This window comes from Daktulosphaira vitifoliae, unplaced genomic scaffold (assembly GCF_025091365.1).
Source record: "Daktulosphaira vitifoliae isolate Bord-2020 unplaced genomic scaffold, ASM2509136v1 Scaffold_1, whole genome shotgun sequence".
Taxonomy (NCBI): domain Eukaryota; kingdom Metazoa; phylum Arthropoda; class Insecta; order Hemiptera; family Phylloxeridae; genus Daktulosphaira; species Daktulosphaira vitifoliae.
The window spans coordinates 4,181,651-4,204,272 of NW_026099572.1; the positions used below are offsets into that span (position 1 = coordinate 4,181,651).

At 26.5% G+C, this 22,622-nt stretch overlaps 1 protein-coding gene and 1 long non-coding RNA gene across 6 annotated transcripts; one reads left to right on the forward strand and one right to left on the reverse strand.

Annotated features, from left to right (window-relative positions):
• Positions 1–125: 125 nt before the first annotated feature.
• Positions 126–18,751, reverse strand: LOC126896386 (ubiA prenyltransferase domain-containing protein 1 homolog). Of its 5 annotated transcripts, none has more exons than XR_007701834.1 (4): positions 18,503–18,751; positions 18,348–18,446; positions 18,178–18,268; positions 2,335–3,800 (listed from the first exon to the last, which is right to left on the reverse strand). XR_007701834.1 is itself a non-coding variant. In XM_050669126.1 (2 exons), exon 2 carries the CDS (start codon positions 1,739–1,741, stop codon positions 758–760), a length of 984 nt encoding a protein of 327 aa, XP_050525083.1. In that variant the 5' UTR covers positions 1,742–1,757; positions 18,503–18,521; the 3' UTR covers positions 126–757. The 5 variants fall into 5 exon arrangements, 2 of the variants coding, with proteins under 2 accessions (XP_050525083.1, XP_050525082.1); XR_007701835.1 differs by having other exon boundaries at positions 2,335–3,307; positions 3,369–3,800; positions 18,178–18,446; XR_007701832.1 differs by having other exon boundaries at positions 18,178–18,446.
• LOC126896394 (uncharacterized) lies at positions 9,171–22,472 on the forward strand. The gene is made up of 2 exons (XR_007701837.1): positions 9,171–9,844; positions 20,690–22,472. It is a non-coding gene; the product is annotated as an uncharacterized LOC126896394 (long non-coding RNA).
• Positions 22,473–22,622: the final 150 nt, after the last annotated feature.

Consider the following 22,622-nt stretch of genomic DNA (forward strand, 5'->3'; position numbering starts at 1 on the left):
ATATTTTCATTAATTTTATAATCAAAAATCATAGTATTACAATTTAACTATATTTAGTCAACAAATAATTTGTTACATAAAAAATGATTGTTTAGTTCACAAGTATTTACAATATTTATATGTTACTTTCAAATTTATGTATGAGTAAATAAAGAAACACAAATCTATTAAATTATTTATGTAGGAAGACTTTGATTTTTTTTAAGCAACAATAATTAAGTCATTTGAATTACATTTGTCTCTATAGGCTCAACTACAAAAAATTAATGTGAATTAATATGATTATATTTAAATATAAGTTCTAATTTTATGAAAATATCTACGATTTAGAAAACATTATCACATATTGATATTTTACTAAAAATAAAATTATTCTAGCAGAATAAATATTTAAAAATAATTATGTATAATTTTGTTTCTATTTATAATGTCATTTATGAAATTAATGGAACATATTTATTTTACACTTTCAAACATTAAGAACCAAAAACATGGACATACACTTAATTATTAATTAAGCATTATTGAAAAAGTATATAAGTATTGTGTAAGCATTTAAAATTAAGTACCTATTTACATTTAAATAACGGGTATAAATTACATATTTGTATAAAGTACATTTTAAGTTTTAAATATCAAAATTAAATTTATAATATATTAACATTACTTTTAAGGAATACATACTTTTAATTAAATAAATTAACATTTAGAAAAAAGAAACATGATTTTCTAATGATCTAACCTATAAATATAATTTCTACTTAACATTAAATGGCATATTAGATTTATCAGCTGCCATTACAGCAAATATATATAAAATACCAAAAATGCAGTTGAGTTTTGCTGTTCGTTTAGGTATAGATTGAATATTAATATTATTTCTGAATTCTCTTTCTATTTTAAATGCATAACTTATTGTTACTAAAGGCAAAAAAAACCACTTAGTACATCTTATTGAAAAAACAATTAACATTATATATGGTGTAAATAATAAAAATCCATAAAAAATTATTGAAGCTGTTCGACCTATTAATATTGCTAAAGTTACAATTCCAACTTTCCTATCACTTTCTAAGTCTCTTGTATTATTACTATGCAGTATAGCTTCAGTGTTTAATGCTAATGGTATAGCATAATAGATTGGTTCAACATTAATTTGTCCTGTATGGGATAAATAAGCAAATAAAACTGATGCAGGTCCAAATAATATAATAAAAATTACATCACCAAGAGCAATATATTTAAATCCAAAACCTCCTGTATATAAAAATGAAACACTTAATCCCCACAAGTATGCAGCTGCTAAATGACCCATTTTGGCTTGAGATATTATAGCTAACCAAAAAAAAGTAACAAAACTTAGAAAATATAGGATAGCACCTAATCTTTCAACTTCATTTTCAGATAATATTCTATCCACTAAAGTTCGATCATCACTATTACGGCCATCAATACCTCTTACATAATCATAATAAGTATTCACCACATTTCCAGCACCGTGAACTAAGGCAACTGTAAGTAGTGTTAACAGTAATGTCAATAAACTAAATTCAATGCTCTGATTTAATTTGTGGGCGATTGTACAACCCAATAAAGTTGGAATTATTGATGCGCTTAATGACCATGGTCGTATAGCTAGAACATGAGATGGTAATCTAGTACGCCACGACATAAACATTGAAGGTAGATGAGCAGCAACATTTGGTAAAGTATCAGCAGATGGTGTTCCACTGTTTGACATATTTTTATCAACTCTTCTAAAAATTTAAGATTTTTTAATTTATATTTATATAAACTAGTTATAACCAAGATGAGTAAAAAGAAAACTTATTAGATAAGTATATCTAATACTTACATTTAGTTAGTTGTTCTAATAACTATAGAGTGAACAAATCAATTAATAGTAATGATTGGATGACCATTTAAAGACGTTCGTATATTTTTTAAATATTTTTATGTAATCAAATACTTTGAAGTATATAATACTTTTCTGACAGTAAAAGAATTAATTTTTTAATGATATTTTAAATTAAGAGTATTTTTCGTTCTATGTTAGTTATCATTAATAAGACGGTAAAACGTTATCATTAGAAACGTCATGTGTTCACGAATTTTAACCATATACTATGTTATAGGTATAGAAATTTTACCAGACAATGATAAACAATTATGGTTAATATACAGATATAGATAATAAAGTTTATATAGTTTATTATATAAATCTGTAGGTCAATATAATCTTTATACTTGAATTAGATTTTTCTTCATTCCAAAAAATATATTTTCGAACATATTTTGAACACTTATCGAATTATAATAGGCATTTTTTATTTATTAAAAATTGTTTTTAGCTTTGATGCGAAGCTGAGAAGGTATTAATTTAAAAAATTTACATTCTATTGATTAAAGCTTGGCTATATATTTTTTGACGTTATTAGGGGCTTTGAATATCACATTTGTTCTTAAAAAGATGAATATTTTTATTCTGATGAATTTCTACTCAGTTAATTTATTTTAGGTTTTTAAATTATTAATTTATTACTTGAAAATTCAATAAAATCATTTTAATTTTTCGATTGAGTTAACAAACTTTCTTAACCAATCAATGAATTCCAAAAGAATTATAGTATAAATGACAGAGGGTTAAACAAAAAAATGTTGCTTTTCTTTAATAAGTGTTATTTTCTAAATTTTAAATTGTATCTTCTAAAATATCTCCCAATTGATCCACGCCTTTGTTGATATATTAAATTAAACATTAATTTTGATTTAGTGTCGACTTGTGGTCGACCACCCTTAGCCTAAATTACACTTGACACGATCACCCACATTATCTACGCTCACATCAACAGTCCTCATATCGCAAGTAATACAATCAACATGTAAATTCAAACAATATCAAATTAAGTTGGCTCATATAATTACATGTAGTAAATAATACATATCTTTAACAGCTGGCTGATAATAATTTGTAATAAACTGTTGTTATAATTATAATTATTTATTTATTCGTTGCTGGCTAAAATAGTTTGATCGGTAAGAAACCATTTCATATATAAGAGACTGCATTTTGCTATACCGTTGACATATTTTTGACACTAGTTTTAAATTCTATACGTTTGTTTCAATGTCTACGCTATAAGAACGACACCTGAATGTTATTTTAAGACAATTCCGACAAAGTATTCTTCACGGCTGATGTCCGTGAAATTGGCAATTTTTTTGGAGTGGAAAATCTAAAGCGACACAAGTTTTGAATTAGTAGCGAAGGACATTTTTCAGTAAGTCGTCGAGTTATCCGCTAAACCTAAAAATGATATGCGTTTGTTATGTCCAGTAAACAAAATGCGTTTCAAGAAGATGATTACATCGAACAATCTCAACTTGTCGTTGGAGACATTTGATGATATTTACATAGTATTCTTCAAGTGTACTAAAAATCCGTTTCAGTTCACCGAAAACAATAATCGTTTTTTTCCTAAAGGATATTGTATGAGTGATGTCACTTTCTATCTTCTTAGCTAAAGTAAGTATGACATGAACGCCATGTCGAAGTTATCAAACGCATTTAAACTGTTAAAAGCAGTAACAACAGTTTTGATGGTGAACTTTAGGCAGTACTCGTGCTCTACGTCCCGAATAAATCTTGTTGCCAAGAACTATTGACGAAAAACTCGAGGCTTTATTTGTTATTGGCATTAGCTAAGACATCTTGAAATGCGATCCTTTAGTGTATACCAGTATTGCGATTAAAACCAACTCCAAGAGCTACAAAGCTACAGATTGTACGGCCTAGACAGCTATTAATGAAGTAATTATACTGTTAAAATAACCATTTGACAGATATTAAACAGATTTAATCGAGATATTAAATTTTCTTAAAAAGGTACTTTAGGGTAAGGCTTAAGGGTAGGGCTACAAAATCATGTTGACGTAGTTTGCACTTTAAAGAATTATTTGTTTTTTATTTCTATAAGTTATATAAATTTCAATTTGATATTGTCAAATTTCGAGTCAATATTAAGTTTAGGCATTATTATTTCAACAAAAGTAGGTGATTTTTTTTGCCAATCAATATTATTTGTGTCTGTTATAAGTTAACAAGGAACAATGCCGATAAATTAAAAATTAAAATTTAACAAATTGTAAATTTAAATTTTAAGACAAAAGTTAAAATTAAGAAAATTATTAACTTGAGTAAGTTAAAGAAATATTTATTAGTTTTTAAATCAGTTTGAGGATCACATAAAATATGGTATACTTTCTATATTTTCTTTTATTATCTTAATATGTATTGTATTACCTTTAATTTGACATAATTTTCTTCAACTTATGTCAAATAAATTTTTTGAAACATTGAACATTAAAATTACCTACGACTGAAAACTCTCAATTATCTTAATTGAAAACCAAAGTTATTAATATCGATTTAAATTTTTATATCATAGTAAAACCAAATATTTTCTAGCTATGCATCAAAATGTAATCTGTCACTTACAAATGAAATATTTCGTCGAATATAACCAATTTATAAAAGTTATAGGTGAATAAAATAAAAATTTAAAAAATTTACCATTTTAGAGAATTTAAAAGAGTTTTTTTCTAGAAAATTGTCTTTATTATTTAATAATTGATTATTTGACTTATTATTTATCAATAATAGTATCAAAATATTACCTCATTTTTTGGCGATTTTAAATTTTAAATTAGATTTTTTCTATTACTTCTTTTTTGAGATTATGACTAATCATTAAAAATTGTGTATTTACATATAAAAAAATTATTAGAAACGAAACAATTTTTTTTCAAATTATTATTGATTTTGATTTTTAGTATGTTAAAAATAATCCGTGTAAAATGTCATATTCAACTTAATTTTTTTGGTCCTATAGAGTAAAAGATTTTTACGAAAGTTTATAATAAAAAGATTAAAATGTATACCATAACTTTGTTTTAGCTCAACTTTCAATTTTGAAATACACATCATTAAGTAGAAATTTTTTCACATAAATCATATTTTTTTATTTAACTTTAATATCTATTTTTACCACAAAGACATGTCAAGAGGTCAAAATATTTTTTTTCAAATTGAAGTATATTACATAAACTTAAATTGAAGGTTTATATAAAAGTTTAAGTAACTACAAATTTATAATGATTACTTTTGAGTCCTTTACAGACAAATTATATAAGAAAAAATCAATATATATATATATATATATAATAGATATAATCAATTGAATATAATTTTTTAATTTCGTATTTTGTGTGTTGTAACAAATAATATTTGAATATGTCACAATTATTGAAATAAATAAAATTTAGTATAATTATAATAAAGCCTAATGCGACTATTTTTTATACAATTTGTGTGGAAATTACTACTTATCAGTTAACATTTTACTATAGTAAAATGTTACAATAGTAACTACCCAGACAGCAATTTTTTTTTAACATTATTTTTCAAAATTGCTATCTATAGTATTATAATAAACACTTCACGTTTATTATTTTTATGTAGTAATTTTTTACTTTAAATTTCAAATACTTTAATTGTACTATAATTTTTAAATATAATAGTAATAATATTTAAGTAACTATTTTTTAAACAGTAAAAATGAAAATTACATTTATTATATTATTGTTTTAATTTATAATTATTAAATGTCTTTATTTTTTAATTATCTTACAAAAAACAATTTCGATATTTTAGGCTATTAGTTACATTTTATGATTATTTTTTTAGTAGTTTAATTAATTTTACTTTCAAAATAAAATTTATTTATTTAAAAAACAAACAAAAATTGAACAAAACTTTAGTAGATTATATGTTACTTAATTCAGTTAAGTATTAATTATTGTAGATATTACATTTTAAGTTCTTTGGTCTTTCAATTATAAAATGTAAAATTGTAAAATGTTTTGTTATTTGTCCAATGCTATTGATTTTCTTTCAAGAGCACATTAATTTAATATTAAAACTATTATGCATAGTATGTTTCAATTTTTTTTAAACGTTTTTTTATTTTAAGTGTTATGTTTTATACCATTTCTTATTTTAAAAATTAAAACATAGACTTTTTATAATATTAAGTAATTATTAAATACATTTTTTGTTGGTAAAATTCGTTTTTTACTTGTAAGTTTTGTATTGCTAAAGTTCTACATTTTTTTACTGCTTATAAGTAGTACTACTATTTGCCTTTATGGAATTGTTTTAAGGGAATATACATAATAATAATTTTCATTTCCTCCTCCTAAAAAAAAATTATAACTTCACCACATAATTATTTTTGTCATAGGGGATATGAGTGTCATATCTCTCCATAATTTCGTCAGTGCTTATATTATAAAGATAAACCTTTTTTTTCAGTAACTTGATGGTACTAGACTTTCCATTTGTATTTTGTATTATTCAGTTTTTAATTAAAAATGGTTGAAAGCTTATTATTTAATTTTTGACGTAAATCACTAGAGTTGGATGTTCTTTTTTTCTCCTTTGAATTTAATCTCAATGATAATTACCTCACAACATATTGAATAAAATAAAAAGATGTACATAAAATAGTATATTAATCGTATAATACAACACTTTTTTTATTTCACTCGAACAGATTATAATTTGAATCAATGGTGAATAAGTGTATTTACATTACAATAACCATAAAAATGTGTCATATACCATACTTTTAAAGCTTATTTTATTTTACTGAAATGTACTGAGTAATTTAAAAAATAAAAATAGCTTTTACAATGTTATTAAATATGTACGCTTTAGATTTTTGTTATGTTACTGTAATATAATTTGAAATACTTTTACAAAAGTTAGTCAACCCATTGGACGTTTGTTTACAAATATATTTTATTTTTTTAACGTATAATTTGGGTTTCTACAAATCCATGAGTTGTATCTTACACAAGCACAAGTATTTTAATATTTGAAACTTTTACCAATTTTATTTAGACGCCAGAGACAAAAAAACTAAAAAAAAAAGTTTAATGGTCGTTACCGATAGATACCTCCTCGATAAGCATAAAAAAGTAGGCGCGAGAAAGGGGACAATTTAAATCCATGTTGTGTTGCACATGTGACTCAGCTAATTCAAATAATATATCGCGATGTCAAAACCATTTGAAAATTTTATCGTTTTTGCAATTCAATTAACATTTCCAATCGATCGTTTTGGACGTTTGGTTTTACCTCGTGAAACGTTAATTTTGATTTTAATTAGTCACTTTGTGTTGTATTAATAAGAACTGGCGTTAAAATCTTGAAATATACAAATTAACAACTTTACCAATTGCTTACACAACATTATTGTGTGTCATTTGTTTTAAAAAATCACCGGTCATGCATCACCCTGGAAGTAATAGCCGCAAGCAAACATACCTACATATGCTATTACAAAATTATTTATTGAAAACCGTCCATATTCATTGCCACATTTGTGTTTACCAGAGACCGTATTTATACACAATACGAACTTGTATATGTTTTAACGACAGCTGTCAATAGAAACTGCAGGCAAGTAGACTATATAAACATAAATTCGTGAGCCTTTATCACAACTTCAATTTAGTACCATCTGACATGTGTAAACGTCATTTACCTCCATTTGCAGTTTTTCCATTGCGTTATTTAAAAAAAAACAAAGATACTAAATTAACTATTAGGCCTGTAAGGATCTTTTTAAAGCGCATAAGGTAATTCAGTTTTCTTAGTTGATACGACAGTGTTATACAACATATGACTGAACCTTATTTAATAATATTCATCGTTAACCAGAGGGTGGCTATAATTATCGTTACACGTTAAGGTTTTTGTTGTTGATATGTTCCGAACGTGCTAAACTTACAAATTCTGTAGTCGATTTACCGGTCCACTAAGTCGTTTATTTATCGTTTTCTTGGGGTTTTTATTTACTTGAGACATATTAGGACATGATGAGAGTACAATGCGCGAATGGATTACATTATTATTATTGTCTTAGATGGAAAAATAAAACGTTTCAACTTTAGCTTACTATCAATGCTTTTTGATAGCAAAAACATTTCACAATCTGGTCAAATTTGTATTTACGAGCTTTGAATTGAGAAACTTGAAAAAGTCTAAGAACGAGTTTAATTTATACCTCGCTAAACTATTATAAAACCATGAAGGTATATTGGTTATATTCAAGGTGATATTTTTGAGTAGAAGAGAAAATTTGTATTTTTAAGTTTTGTATATACAGACGGTAAATAAAAAAATGTAGTAGTAAAATAAATTATAATTATTTAATTTTGAACTTTTGAAACTTAATTCTATTTAGACACACTTCTTCCATGACTACCGAATTAGCTCAACGAGGCGAGAAGTACTTTGGTACTAGCTACTTAGGTTCGATTGCGTTGTGCTGTACTATACAGGTTTTCCCATTCTCACTACAATGAAGTTCAAGATAGGTTGTTATGTATAAATGATGCATCAAAATACTATCGTTACGCAGTTGTATTGCAAAATAGGTCAATAATATTCATCAGCACAACTTTAACTTACACTTTATTCGATTCCTAGCTCAACTATATACGGTATTATATCAATTACTCTCGTACAATGTACAAAACTGTTTATTTTAATAGTATTGTAATTGACAGTAAATGTAACCAATATTTATTTATTGAAATACTGCATAGTCTTGTTAAACAATGGGTTTATGTTGGCATGTTGTGTGATACATACCAACATACCATTATGCATAGTGAATCACGCATTGGAGCTTAAACAAATGTCAACTAATCCTAATATAAGTTTTATCAACTTTATAGTTGCATAAAAATAATTGTCTTTTGATATTTTTGAGTACTATAATTATGCTTAAGCAAAATATGTATAATACGTATATAAATATTATTAAAAAAAAAAAACAGTTTTACTGGAGATTATTGTTTATGAGTAATATTTAAAGTTTACAAAAAAACTTTTAAGCAATCTTTCAGAAGTACTGCACTTATTTACTTTCACCTTTGAATTTTTCGATCATTCAATGATTTTGAATGACTTTTTGTCGAGTTGATGTAAATTATTTTTGCATTAATGTAATGTTTCCAGTTTATAGTTTGTTTTTGTAGCAAATTAAACGGTCAGCTGTGATAGTTTACTCGTTTGTTATTGTCGGCGCCGGTGATGCCGTCATGGGTTCAAGAAACGGAGACCGATCGATGATGAGGATATACGCGCGCGCTTCGCTCACTCAGAGAATTGGGTCACACACACCGAAGGTAGTGGTCGAAGTGAGGAACATTTTCTAAAGCACCCGGTGCACGCGCATGCAACCCTCTTCGTTCGACTTAACTTAGGTAGACGAAATGCTATTTTTAAATGTTGTAAATTACAGTCATTGGATATAATTATCCAATTATTATTATGAAATGTGTGCGTAGGTGTCAAAAGTATTATCGAACAAATCAAGTTATACTAAATACTTCATTGTGCACAAGTGCCATTTGTGTTTAATTAAAAAAATATATAGTTTCTACCGTAGTACTTTTATTATTATTAATAATAGGTGCGATGTGAAAAAGAAGACGTATTTTAGCGTTAAAAATATCGTACTTTATTTAGATATCGCCGATGAAAGCGTTGATGGATTTCATTCTATAAACGACATCATCGCAGCTGACTCCCAGCGCGCGCATAAAGTTGTGTAAATTTCCACTCGCACTATCTGCTGGTACCGCTGCTGTCGCCCGTTCATTCTACTGTCGGCCACTGTCGGTGTTTGTACGCTGTTACGTTTACACTGTTTAGCTGCCAGAGAACAGAGACCGCGGCGGCTCACCAAAAGGAATAACACACAAAAGAGTAAGTTGTACAATTATGAAATAGTATTTAAAGTGACGGTGTGAACATTTGAACTATTTTCCGCTGAATTGTTTGATTTCAAGTTGAATATTTCTGGCGGAAAATAGTAGTTTTCTTAGTCGGACGGCCAATTCGCGTGACTATTGCAACGACTATAAAAAATAGAGTCCGAGGTCCAGTTTTCGGACGTTTAAAGCTTTGACGTAAGCAACTCGCTAGTGACTCCGTAACTTGTAAGTTCCTGTTCGTGCAATCGTTTAGTCGCTTAAGCGACCGTTTCCGGCGCCATTTCCTATAGTATTTCGCTGACGTCGTTCGGAAGTTGTTTACGCCGTTGCCCGTCTTCATTAATAAGTATTACGGTCGACGGGGCGCTAAGTCGTTTTCTTTTTATGTATATTTTATCATTGATCCGCTTTTAAATACATGGCAACGGTTTTTTCGTTCGATACTGTACCGGATATTGTCACATGAAATGTACATAAATTATTGTAATTCCGACATCAAGTCTGCGTTAAACCAAATGCGTTATCCCTACGGTGGCAAAGCACTCGACCGAGGAACCGTTTTTGAATAGGTTTAGCGTGCGCGAACATTTTGCAATATTTTCACTGTTTATAAAACAAAAACGGGAAAGAAGGTGAAAATCGATGGGCCGGCGAAGCTTATTTTGCAAAGCAACCTTCCGGTCGGCTCCGATAGTTTTGTTTTTTTTTTCAGTACGAACAGCACAACTGGAACACTGTTATAATATCGACTCAGCAGATCTAATGAATAAAATATGTAAACACACATTCGACAGTAAAATTATTCTAGCGCAATGTTAAACCAAATAATTCACGCGCATAATATTAGCAGTAACGGTCAATTTTCACATCGAAATTCTAGAACAATATAAACGAGAAATTGAAAACTGTTATACATTTTTTAATACGATGCGGAATAAGTGGTAAATTTGCTACTCTGCGTTTTCGATTCGTGCAAGAAAAAAACCCTATGTGCGTTAATGTGACCCAAACTCGTTGTAATCGTTCAGAATTGGTGACTATATTCACTACCTCGAGAGTATTTTGGTTCGTGTTTATCGTTAAAAATAATCTTAATGTATTTGTTTGCATGACATTTCGCGGTCAATATTTTTCGTTCATTATTAAATTATACAGATTAAAGCGTATTCAACTATTTAACATTAAATGTCAACAGTCATATTGCAGCTTACAATAATAATATTGTAGATTTCATTTTGTACAATAGTACATATACCTAACCTACGTGGAATCGTTGAACTTTTGTTTTGATATCGCAGTTTTGTATAAATCCAATTTAATAAGCTTTCGATCATTAATGTAAGTCGAATCGACTGTTTGAAATATTTCCCTGTGTTTGAAGTATGCGATGAATATCGTGAAATCTACCAAAACCCCATTATAGTTGTATATCCCCAATCCCAATGTAAAAGTATAGTTGTTGTTTATGTATTCTATTAGCGTGTTGCTTGCGGATGTTTTTTACCGTTCATTCATGAGCAATCTGTAAGCAGATTGCGTCGGAAACAAATTTTACAACTATGAAAATGTTTCTCCCCGAACCTTGGGGTTAGCAGTTAGCCGTAAAATTTACACTGGTACTGCAGTGCACACCACACAAAGAAATGTCCATTTTACCACGCGGCGGCCTCCACGGCTATTATGCGTATACATTTTTGTATTAACACCGAATAGGTATGCCTCGATTGTACATTTTTTTGTTTTGTATCGAATTTCTTACTTAACGCGCCGTATAAGGTTGTATTTAAAATATTGAATAATGTTTTCTTTATTTTTAGTAATACGTTTAGGGTGTCACCTTGTTCCACATTTTAGTGTTATACGTGGTGGAGTCGGTATCGTGTAGTATTATCGGATAATGAGAAAGCCGAAAATTCATAATGTATGGAATTATTATGAAAAAGTATTTAACGTGCCTATGGTTTTTTTTATCACAGTTAAATATTTCTTTTTACACGTTACTTTAGTGTAATTGAATGTATGTATTGTGTGACAGTGATGGGTAAAAAAATACCTGGAAACAAGTGTCGGGTAACGAGCGATACTAATTGGTACAAAACAGCGATAGACAAACAAAAACGGACCAACAAATATTTCTTACTCAGCCGGTACATTTTCTTGCTATATATGATATGTCTCTTTGTTAATACTGAACAATTATTGAGAGAGTAGGGTGCACGTGGATATTTTTTGGAAACGTATGCCGAGTTTGGAGGAACCAACGCCGGTTGTTTAAACGATTAGTTTATTTGAATAAATCACGTGTTCTTAAAATACATCATGGCACAACTTTGAAGACTTTTAAACAAATTAGTTTCGAGCCTGACAATTTACTTCATAATACAAGGTCATTGAGCAAATCTAAATGATAGTATTGCATAAAAAATATGTTAATTCCAGTGATGTGACTTAGATGTTAATGTAATTTTCACAATTTCAATAGATATCGAGTTAGAGTAGGTTATGTTGTTACAGGCTATTATTGCATTTACTGTTAATTATTATCAAATCTTTACAGAAAACCCGTTTTACAAGTTTGGGAGAGATATGCCACCGTGTTATATGTGAATGTTTTTGTTTGTTTTAAATTACTTGATTACTCAACGAATACATTAACTATTAACACATTTAATGCGATAATAATTTTTTTAAAATCAGGTTTTAATATTTTGAGAACAAAAACACAAACTTTCTTTGGTAAGAATTCGTGGTTTCATCAGTGTAGTTAAATGATATTGAATTTTGTGGTTAATAACAAACTTTGAAGATTAATATTTAATATCAGTACAGAAACAAAATGTTTAAACTTTATGGTTGATAATTAAAATTAGAGTGGTATGGTTTAGACATTTTTAATAAGGCAGTTAAAATCTGATAGATATGCATAACTTTGTTTTCACTTGTATGCGATGTAATTGGAACTATTGAAAATATGAATAAGCTCATGATCGTGGATAAAATAGTAGGCTATTGGAGTATTATGACTAAAATGCAATGATCATTATTTCAGTCGATAAAAGTTGGCAATAACATTATAGTAATTGCTGTTTCCATAGTAACAACTCATCATTTCAGCCAATATAGCGTTGATAGACTTTTAATAGACTATGTTTTCACATAGATTTTTTTATAAGCTTTCAGCGCATCCACTTAAAAGTTAATATTAAGTGATATTGCGTAACATTAGCCGGAAATATTCACGTTTCCCTTTTTTTATGAATTATTTTCCACGAAAGAAAATTTTACATTGTACATAAAGCTGACGTGTCAAACTTCAAGTTTGATTTTATCTTGTTTCAAAGCGTTTTAATTTTGTCCTCGCTCTCTTTATATAATATTCTTCAACAAGTATATTCCAGTACGTTAGACACTCAGTGATTTACTCTGTTAGATTTTTCTGCAGCTTGTGTTAATGGATTATTTCACTTCGCCATTACTGCGAAAATGTAGGAAACTATGGTGATTTACTCGGTAAAGCATTTTAGTATTAGATAACTTAAGCATGGTCCTTTATAAATTTAATGTCGGAGATAAATAGGCGTTTGCTCTCAAAGGAACTTACGTCGTTAATGTGATATTGCTTTATACTTGTTTGATTTGACCTCATTAATGATGTGGTTCATTATCCACCAAAAAAAGGAAAAAAATAATGGTTCTAATATTAATTGGACAAATAATTATGTTAATGTTTATATTTCCTTTCAAAAACATTAACAAATTGAAAATATCTGTTTATGAACTTCTTATTTATTTAATATAAATAATAATGACATAAACAGATATATTTCTTAATTTGAAATATCTTTAACAGATGGCAATGATGAGAAAATTAATAATAATGACTGATCGTATAATTTTTCCTTGGGTTCCAGAGATGGTTATTTCTGGCAGGAAGGATTTTGCGACACTTCTTAATCTTCTGAATCATTGCCAAGCTCACCTAAACAATTCTGGACTTAAGGTCAACAGCCTTAAGATTATTTTAAAAAAATAATTACGGATTGGATGCACTGTAATTCCATTTAAAAAACAGTCTAATCTACCGAAAACTACTGTCCCTTTAATATTGGCATCAAGCCCGGGTCGGCTCATAAATAGTATAATATTTTAATAACAGTACCAGACGTCGTTTAAGCTGTATTGGTAAAATTAAGGCGTATAAGTGGATCATTGTTTATGGTGTAATGAATAATAGCGCATGGAAAGATAATACGAGTTTATTGTTATTACTGATGTGTACCATACAGTGTTTACTTTGTACATTGTACATACAACCCATTCTCTAGAAAATAATGTTCACGTGCCTGGCGTGATAATACAAATGAGATAATAACATGTAAATAAGAAATGTAAACATTAAATGTGTGTGGTTGTAAAATAATTCAACTCCGTCTTCTGTCAATAATGTCTGTGTCCCGAAAATGAATTTCAAGTGGTATTAAAAAATGAGAGATGTGCTGCAAATGTAATCTGCCTTGTCATGTCAGTTAAAATGTTCTTAAGCGTTTACAACTAGTATTTACAAATATTTTGATCTATAGTACAGCAAAAGCGGGTTTTTTGTATAAAACCTACGAACGTAAAAACTTTTGGCTATATTTCAAGAGATTTTACTGCTTTAACTAGGCTTTTATTATTTAAGACAAAAGTAACAGTTTTAGGATAAAACTTTAAACGATTTTATAACTTTTTTACTTGTTTTTTTATTGGATATCTACATAAGTGGTTAGAGTGAAAATCCTAAAGTGCTAAAGTTACTTTATAATAAATGTTTCTATATAATGAAGACTTATAAATATTTAATAAAAATATGTAATTTTAAAATGCTTGAAACTACTTGAAATGATCGAAATATTTATAGCATTATAATCACATAAATTAAACAATAAAGTGTTTAATTGAAAAGTTCTACAGTAAACTAAAGCAAATTATTCATTTTGTATGGATATGAGATGTATTAAGAGTGAAATCTTGATGAGTATTATGGAAATTACTGGAGCTCTATTGTTATTAGTTAATTGTATGGTTTTACAAAACCAAAAAGGGTACATCATATTAATTAAGAAATTTCGTAACAAAGGTAATTTCAATGAACTATTCGGCCAAGCATTAGAATAACACTATTTTAATGTTTTCAGGCAATAAATTATTACGAAAAATTCCAATGAATTTATTAAAAAAAAAAAATGTCAAAATCAATTTGAATCTTAGTATTTTTAATTTAATAAAAAATGAAATAGGCAAATTTTATTCGAAAATGTTTTAATAATATTATATATATATATACTAATTTATTATAATTTTATAATACAGTAATTCAAAAGTCTAACAATTTATATCCCATTTATATGCATGTGAAGTATTTCTGGTGTTTAGCTAAAAATGAAAAATAGTTTTACTCTAAAAGTACTTTAACATTAGTTTACTGAATAAAGCATTAAAAAAGGAAATAACGATCTATTATCAACAGAAGGAGATTCGGAAGTGACATATTTTAGCTTTGATGCGAAGCTGAGAAGGTATTAATTTTACCATGATGTGTTTTTTTTTGTGTTTGTTGCCACTTTTTCCCACCTCTCTCTGAACCGATTTTGATGAACAATATGTCAAAAGATCACAAATTGTATCTAGCTGAAGAAATTACCCTTGAAAAATGAAAATATTTTCCTCGTTCTCCGTAAATGGGGGAAATCTTCAAAAACATTACAATTTTAAAAATCAGTAATTTTTTATGTTTTTTTTAAATATTTTTCTTAAATCTTCCATAACTTTTTCAAAAATGAATATTTCAACATAATTTTTTTTTATATTGAAACCTTAGATATTTACCTTTTATTTGATGTCAGTTTTTTGAAGATCTAACATTTAACATGCTCTAAGGGAGGGGTTTAAAATAGCAAGTTTTTTACGAAAATAGTTTATTTAACATAAATTTTGAAATAGTTCTGGAAATACTGCATCCCTTAAACATATATCAAAGTAAAACTTATGTTATGTACTATAAAATGAAAAAAAAAAAATCGCAATATAGATTTTCGTCTTGGTGAAACTGCCTACTGTATTCAATAATATGCTATTTTTGTGTTAAAATTCTGTATTTTGTATTTTATTTTATTTTATTAATATCTTACAAGGGAAATACACTGATTTTCATAGTATAAAAGAAGTTAAACTTATTTAAATTTTTTTTAGACGAAAAAGTAATTTGAATCAGCTTAAATTGCCAATTTTATCACCTGACGAAAGCGACGGACAGTTGTCGAATCAGTAACACTTCTGTCTTTTACGCTTAGGTTTGAATCCGCCTGTGGCAATGAATATTTTGTATTTTTTAAGTTAGAAAAAATGTTCAAATCATTTGATTTTTATCTCATTTAGATTCTTTAACTTCTATAAGTATCAAGGATCTTATCACTGTCGATTCCCCTCATTAAAAGATAATTCTTATTCATATTAATATTATTTGACTATGTTTTTTTTATGGCTGCGATTTATTTTTCCAATCCTCACTTAACCTACTTTTTCAACGATATGTCAAATGATTACAATGCGTGTTTCGTTGAAGATATTACCCTCAAAAATAGAAAAAAATCCCTTAATCAAATGAAAAATAGCTGAAACAGTTTTATCCATACAAATAATTACAATCATTCATTCCTAATATTTTTAAAGTATTTATTGTCGAATTAGATCTGACATAATAAAAGTATTCAACTTCAAAAGTAAATAATTTTACTTTGTAATTTGTTAATTTTTTAATTCTATTTTTGTGTGCGACTAACAGTCTATAGCACTCCAAATTTTTTTGTAACATGTTATATAAATCATAAATCTAAAAAAAGAATGATTTTTAGTTTCACTTCAATTTAACAATGGATTTTTACAATTATAATCAAAATTTATAATACACTCAATTGAGTAGATCTTTTTAATAATTTTTTTTTATTAGATTTTTAGCTAAAGTAAATCATTAAAATTAATTCATTTCTGAATATTTCAATTTTAGAATCTATTTTAACACCAAAAGTTAATTAAAAATGATTACTATGATTTCTATTTAAGTTACCTATTAGGATAAAAGAGTAAAAAAAAAATCAAGCTTTTCTGATAAATTTACTGTAAATAGTAATTATATAATTTACAGACTCCATATTAATCTTAATAATACCAATTTTTACTACTTAATGATGTCAATTTCAAACTTGCAAGTTGAGCTAAAAGTTATGGTTATAAATTCATTTTTTATTTTTATTTCAAAGGACAAAAAAAAAATAGGTTAAAAATGATTACTTCTAACATATTAATAATCAAAATCAATAATAATTTGAAATCACATAATTATAAAAATTATATAATATACAGGGTGGCCACTCTGTGTATAATATACCACTCACTGACAACTTAAATAACTTTTGATCCAGTTAATATTTTTAGTTGATTTTTTTTTTAAATAATAGTTATACGTTAGGTCTATAGCTATATCTCAATAATTAATTCTTTAACATTTTATTAAAAATATTAATTATTTTTAAATTTTAAATAAAATGTAAAAAAAAATCTAAGATAGCTATTTTGTAGAGTAGAATTTAAAAAAAATTTTAGTAAAAAAATATCTTATTAATATTCAGTAGTAAATATTCTGTAGCGTTTCGAAGTTTGTGAAAATTTGAATTTTCATGTATTATTTTACGGTATTAAACATTGAAATACGTATTGAGAAAAGGACAGAAGAAAACGCTATCTTTTCAATATACTTTTGAATGAGAGTGATAAGTAATAATTGCCTTATCTAATTTCTTATCATGGTATTAATGCCAAGTTTGTAATGTATACACATTATCATCATATGTATACACAGTAATCATGAAAAGATAGCGTTTTCTTCTGTCCTTTTCTCAATACGTATTTCAATGTTTAATACCGTAAAATAATACATGAAAATTCAAATTTTTACAAACTTCAAAACGCTACAGAATATTTACTACTGAATATTAATAAGATATTTTTTTACTAAAATTTTTCTTAAATTCTACTCTACAAAATAGCTATCTTAGATTTTTTTTTTACATTTTATTTAAAATTTAAAAATAATTAATATTTTTAATAAAATGTAAAAAAATTAATTATTGAGATATAGCTATAGACCTAACATCTAACTAATATTAAAAAAAAAATCAACTAAAAATATTAACTGGATCAAAAGTTATTTAAGTTGTCAGTGAGTGGTGGGCCACCCTGTATAATTAAAAAATTATATATTATATAATTGATATTGATTTTAATTACTGTCAGATTAAATCTATACTGGACCCAACTATGCCACGTCTCCACTGTGCTGGGGTTTTTTTTTGTAGAACATGTTTTATGTACTCGACATCTAAATTATATGGTAAATAATTGAGTACTATTTGATTATACTAACTAATAAATCTTGCTGAGTAAGCACAAGAGCATACTTATCATTGAGAGCAAGTATTGATTAAGGCATATGTTCTATTGTTTGTTTATTATGCAAGTATCTTAAAATGTCGATTTTGAAACTTCTTATTTGTTACCTAAAGTTAGATATTTGACTAACGACAAATTTTAACTCATGATTAATGACACTTACCTAATTTCTAACGAAGTATTAGTACATTTTCAGTAATTTCACAATTAATGTAATACAAGACAAATAATTTTTAATTTAAAATAAATATTATATTTTAAATTTCAAGTTATTAAGTCCAATTAAAAAAAAAAAAAAAGATTTGTTATAGATTAAAGCTTTTTTTAAATAGCATGAAAACTTGATTAATAATAATTCAAATTTATTTAATAAAACCAAAATATTGTCAATAGTTGAAACTGTATTCAACAACTACAATATTAACTTACTTTAGTGTAGTGAGTTATTTAATTTTAGTGTGTTCGTTGTCTTGTCGACCTTTGGTGAACTTGCGTATCGTTAACACTCATGACAGTGGCAGTCACATGCAAACGTAATTTATTGAAAAGAACACTGGGGTCAATGACATTAGTGTGTTATCAGACACATAAGATTAAGAAATTATTGATTTTTAATTATATCAAAGTATATTGAGTATTTTACAAACAAATTCTGCGACATCGAAAACAAGTCAATAGCAATAAAGTAGTGTTGTAAATCAACTTTTATTCACTTATTTCTGTTATTGAGAACTATTGTTTAACGAGTAAAAAATTTGTTGCATTCGTGAATTAGATTTTATTTAAATATAGTAATTTAAATATTTAAAAAAATTGTTTTATAGATTTGTATAACAGCTTTATCGATTGTTTTATAAGAAAAATGTAAAACCTAAATAAGTGTTCACTCTGTATAAATAATAGGTAAAAGGTTCAAATCTTATCTGATTGGTTTTCTATATCAGAATTACCATAAACCAGACCAAAACCATTAAATTATATAATGAAGCTCTATTTTATTTTGCGTGTACAGTATATAAAAGAAAGTAATAAGTTACTTCATGAGGAAATAAATTTTTAAGCTAAAGAATTGTAACAAAATATACCTTTCATTAAGAGTTGGCTTATTTGAATAAATTTTCTATGAGAAAAAAACGAGTATTCAAGCGAATTGTCATAATTACGACAAACAAATGATCATATCCATCAAAAATCTTTTATGACGATTATTATTCATTTATAATGTAACACCTGAAATTTTCATACAATTCACTTAATATATACTATAATACATAAATACATGTAAAAAGTTATCCGTCAAAGTCTAGGTAGAGATTGATTTAATTAATGATTTGAAAATGAAAATGACATCTAAGGTAGTAAGTAATTATTTTTCTCACGATTTAGTGCTAATACATATTTTTCAGTGAACCAATAAATTATCTCCTTAAAAATTGTTTAATAGCTGCTTATAAATGTATTACTATAAATAAAAATAATTATGATGTAAAAAATATAATAAACATTTCTATGAATAAAACAAAATTTATATTAACTATATAAGATACTTTTAACTAATTTATTTAGGTTGTATTTTAATTCATAAAACTTAAAGTTATTATAGTGTTAATAAAAGTAACATTTTTTAAACTAACTTGAGATCTTAAAAAGTGTAATAAAAAATGTAGAAAAATAAAACAAGAATATTTCAAATGATTATTGATTTACAAAATGGTAAATAGTTATAATAATAAAAATGATCCATCACGCGAATATCACAAAAAGCTCTTACTTTATTAATTTGTATAATAATCATTAATGCATTTTAAAAATAAGTGTCAATCTTAATTAGTTATTCATGCATAAAAATATAATAATTTAATAGTTGTTTCATATATTTTTTTCAATAAATATGTTTTTTATTAGTATATTAGTATTTGTCCATAATAAAATTTTCGTTTTTTATTAATAAATTACATAGTCAACAGAAGATAACGTCAAGCTATTTGCAGTAAATAACATAATTTTTATTCTAAATTATTATAATAATAGTAATAGCGTAGATCGTTTAATATTACGCAAAAAGTTTGAGCTCATTAAACACATTATTGTAATTACTATAATGTTTAGGTAATTGAAGTTTAAGCCATAGGTAAATGTGCTACTGTTTGATGTTTATATTTATGAAAAAATTAGTAGTTTTTTTCAAGAAATACTGTTTAAAAGATCCTATTTGATTTTTTTAATTACTTTTTGACGGTCGGTAATAAATAGTCTTTTGTTGTCGCACGTCATAGTAATAAGAGACAATTTTTTTTTCAAATAAATTCTTTGGGCATATTAAATTGAGTGTAATATATTTATTTTGCAGATATAAAATGACCTCACCCGCAGCATCACCACAAAAACCTGCCATTTCAAATTCGACAGCATCACCAGCTCGTTTGCCCAGCGTACACCCAACGCCAACACATACTGTTCAACAGCCTGCTCAGACAATTCAAGCCAAATGGCAGTGCGCTTTGCGAGATCATCCAGTAATAACAACTGGATCAATGTCGTGGACTAGGGTCTGGAGATTCTCCAAGCTTCTTGTGCAAACCGGATGTTAGTCGCATTTTGACTCAAAACGACCTGATCGCGACAGATAGACTTGATAAATGGACTAAATAGACTTTTCAGTACTATCTCTTTCTCCGACTATCTTTTATATTAGCAAAACATTAATTATATCTCATTAGATTTAAGAAAAATAAAACAAAAAGTACTAGGCGAGTAGAAATTTAAAATGTTAATTTCAACATTATTTATGTACGAAATTGTTTTGATTCTTCTTTTGTAGTGTCACTATTTATAGTCGTGTTGTCAATTTCGTTTTATTGTCAATTATACGTAAACACAACAATAAATTAGTTCCAAAAATTTTTAATATTGTATCATAAAATGCTAGGGTATGGATGGTGTAATTATGCACGCAACACCATTGCTTAACTATGATTGTAAAAAACCTTTACTTTTATTTCCTTAGAGACTATTAAAGTGTTTCTCGTGACATCCATTGGCAATAAAATTGTTTAAAATTAAGATTTGTCGTTAATCAAATTTCGTTTTGTTTTGTAGAGCGTTTATTATAATTATTAATTCCTTTTATTGGAAGATCGATTTCTAATATGTAATGGTCTTGAAATAGAGTGTAAAGTTTGTATAGATAAATATTTAATCCTTTAATGTGTTAAATGAGAAGAAACACCTTTAATATTATCATCGATTTAACTTTTGTAATTAGTCACTTCAAGCTCTATTTCGTTAACAAGTGCACTATTTCTCTTTAATTTAAACTTTTAAGCTTCTATAAAGCTCCTTAATTTGTTTAATAGTTTCTTAAAAACATCATTTAATGATAGTTATTCTTATTCTTGTTATACATAGATATTTTGTATGATTTAACAAGGCTGTTACTGTTATACAATCATTTAACCTATTAGGACGCGGTATTTTCTTTATTGACATGATAAGTATTAGAAATATTTATATGATAATAAAAATTAATTGGAATTTTAATATTTTTAACCACTCAAACATTTATTATTAGACTTTAAGTTTTCTAGACTTGTAAGTTTGTAATATTTTTACGTTTCTAATGTAAATTAGTTTATGTAACATTTTATATTTTATAAAAGCATTTTTAGTAAGTTTTTAAACTATAGTATAATTTTGTGGATTGTTGTAATCAAGTTTTTACGTTTATTAAGGGTTATAATAATTATATTGTATTATTATACAGCATTAAAAAAAAAATTGTTTTCTTTTTTTTTTTTACTGTTTAATTACAGTTTAACAATTACTATTAATTTTATTAAATAAATATTTGATGTTCATTAATAATAAATTAATTGAAAAGAAAAATTATTTTGGTATAATTGGGGATTAAATCAAAGCTATTTTTGAATAACTATTAACATTATGCACATTGTATTATATACTTTATTCTTAATTTATTATTTAAAAATTAAAGTGTAGAACAAAAGGTGTTTTACTGAAATGAGTGTGTCATCTTAAGTCAATAAGTACACTTATTGACTGTATGAGTTGTCCATTGCTAATTAAATTAATTAGAGTTAACTAAGTTAACTGTCAAAAAAAAAAAAATAAAATTAACGGGTACAAAATATATAACTTCATTTGTTATTATAAATTATGAAATTTAAGAAAAAGCTATTATGTAATCTAAATGAAGTTGTATTCACAAATGGCTAATTTAAATAAAATTAATTACAAGTGCAGATATACGTAATAGTGTCTAC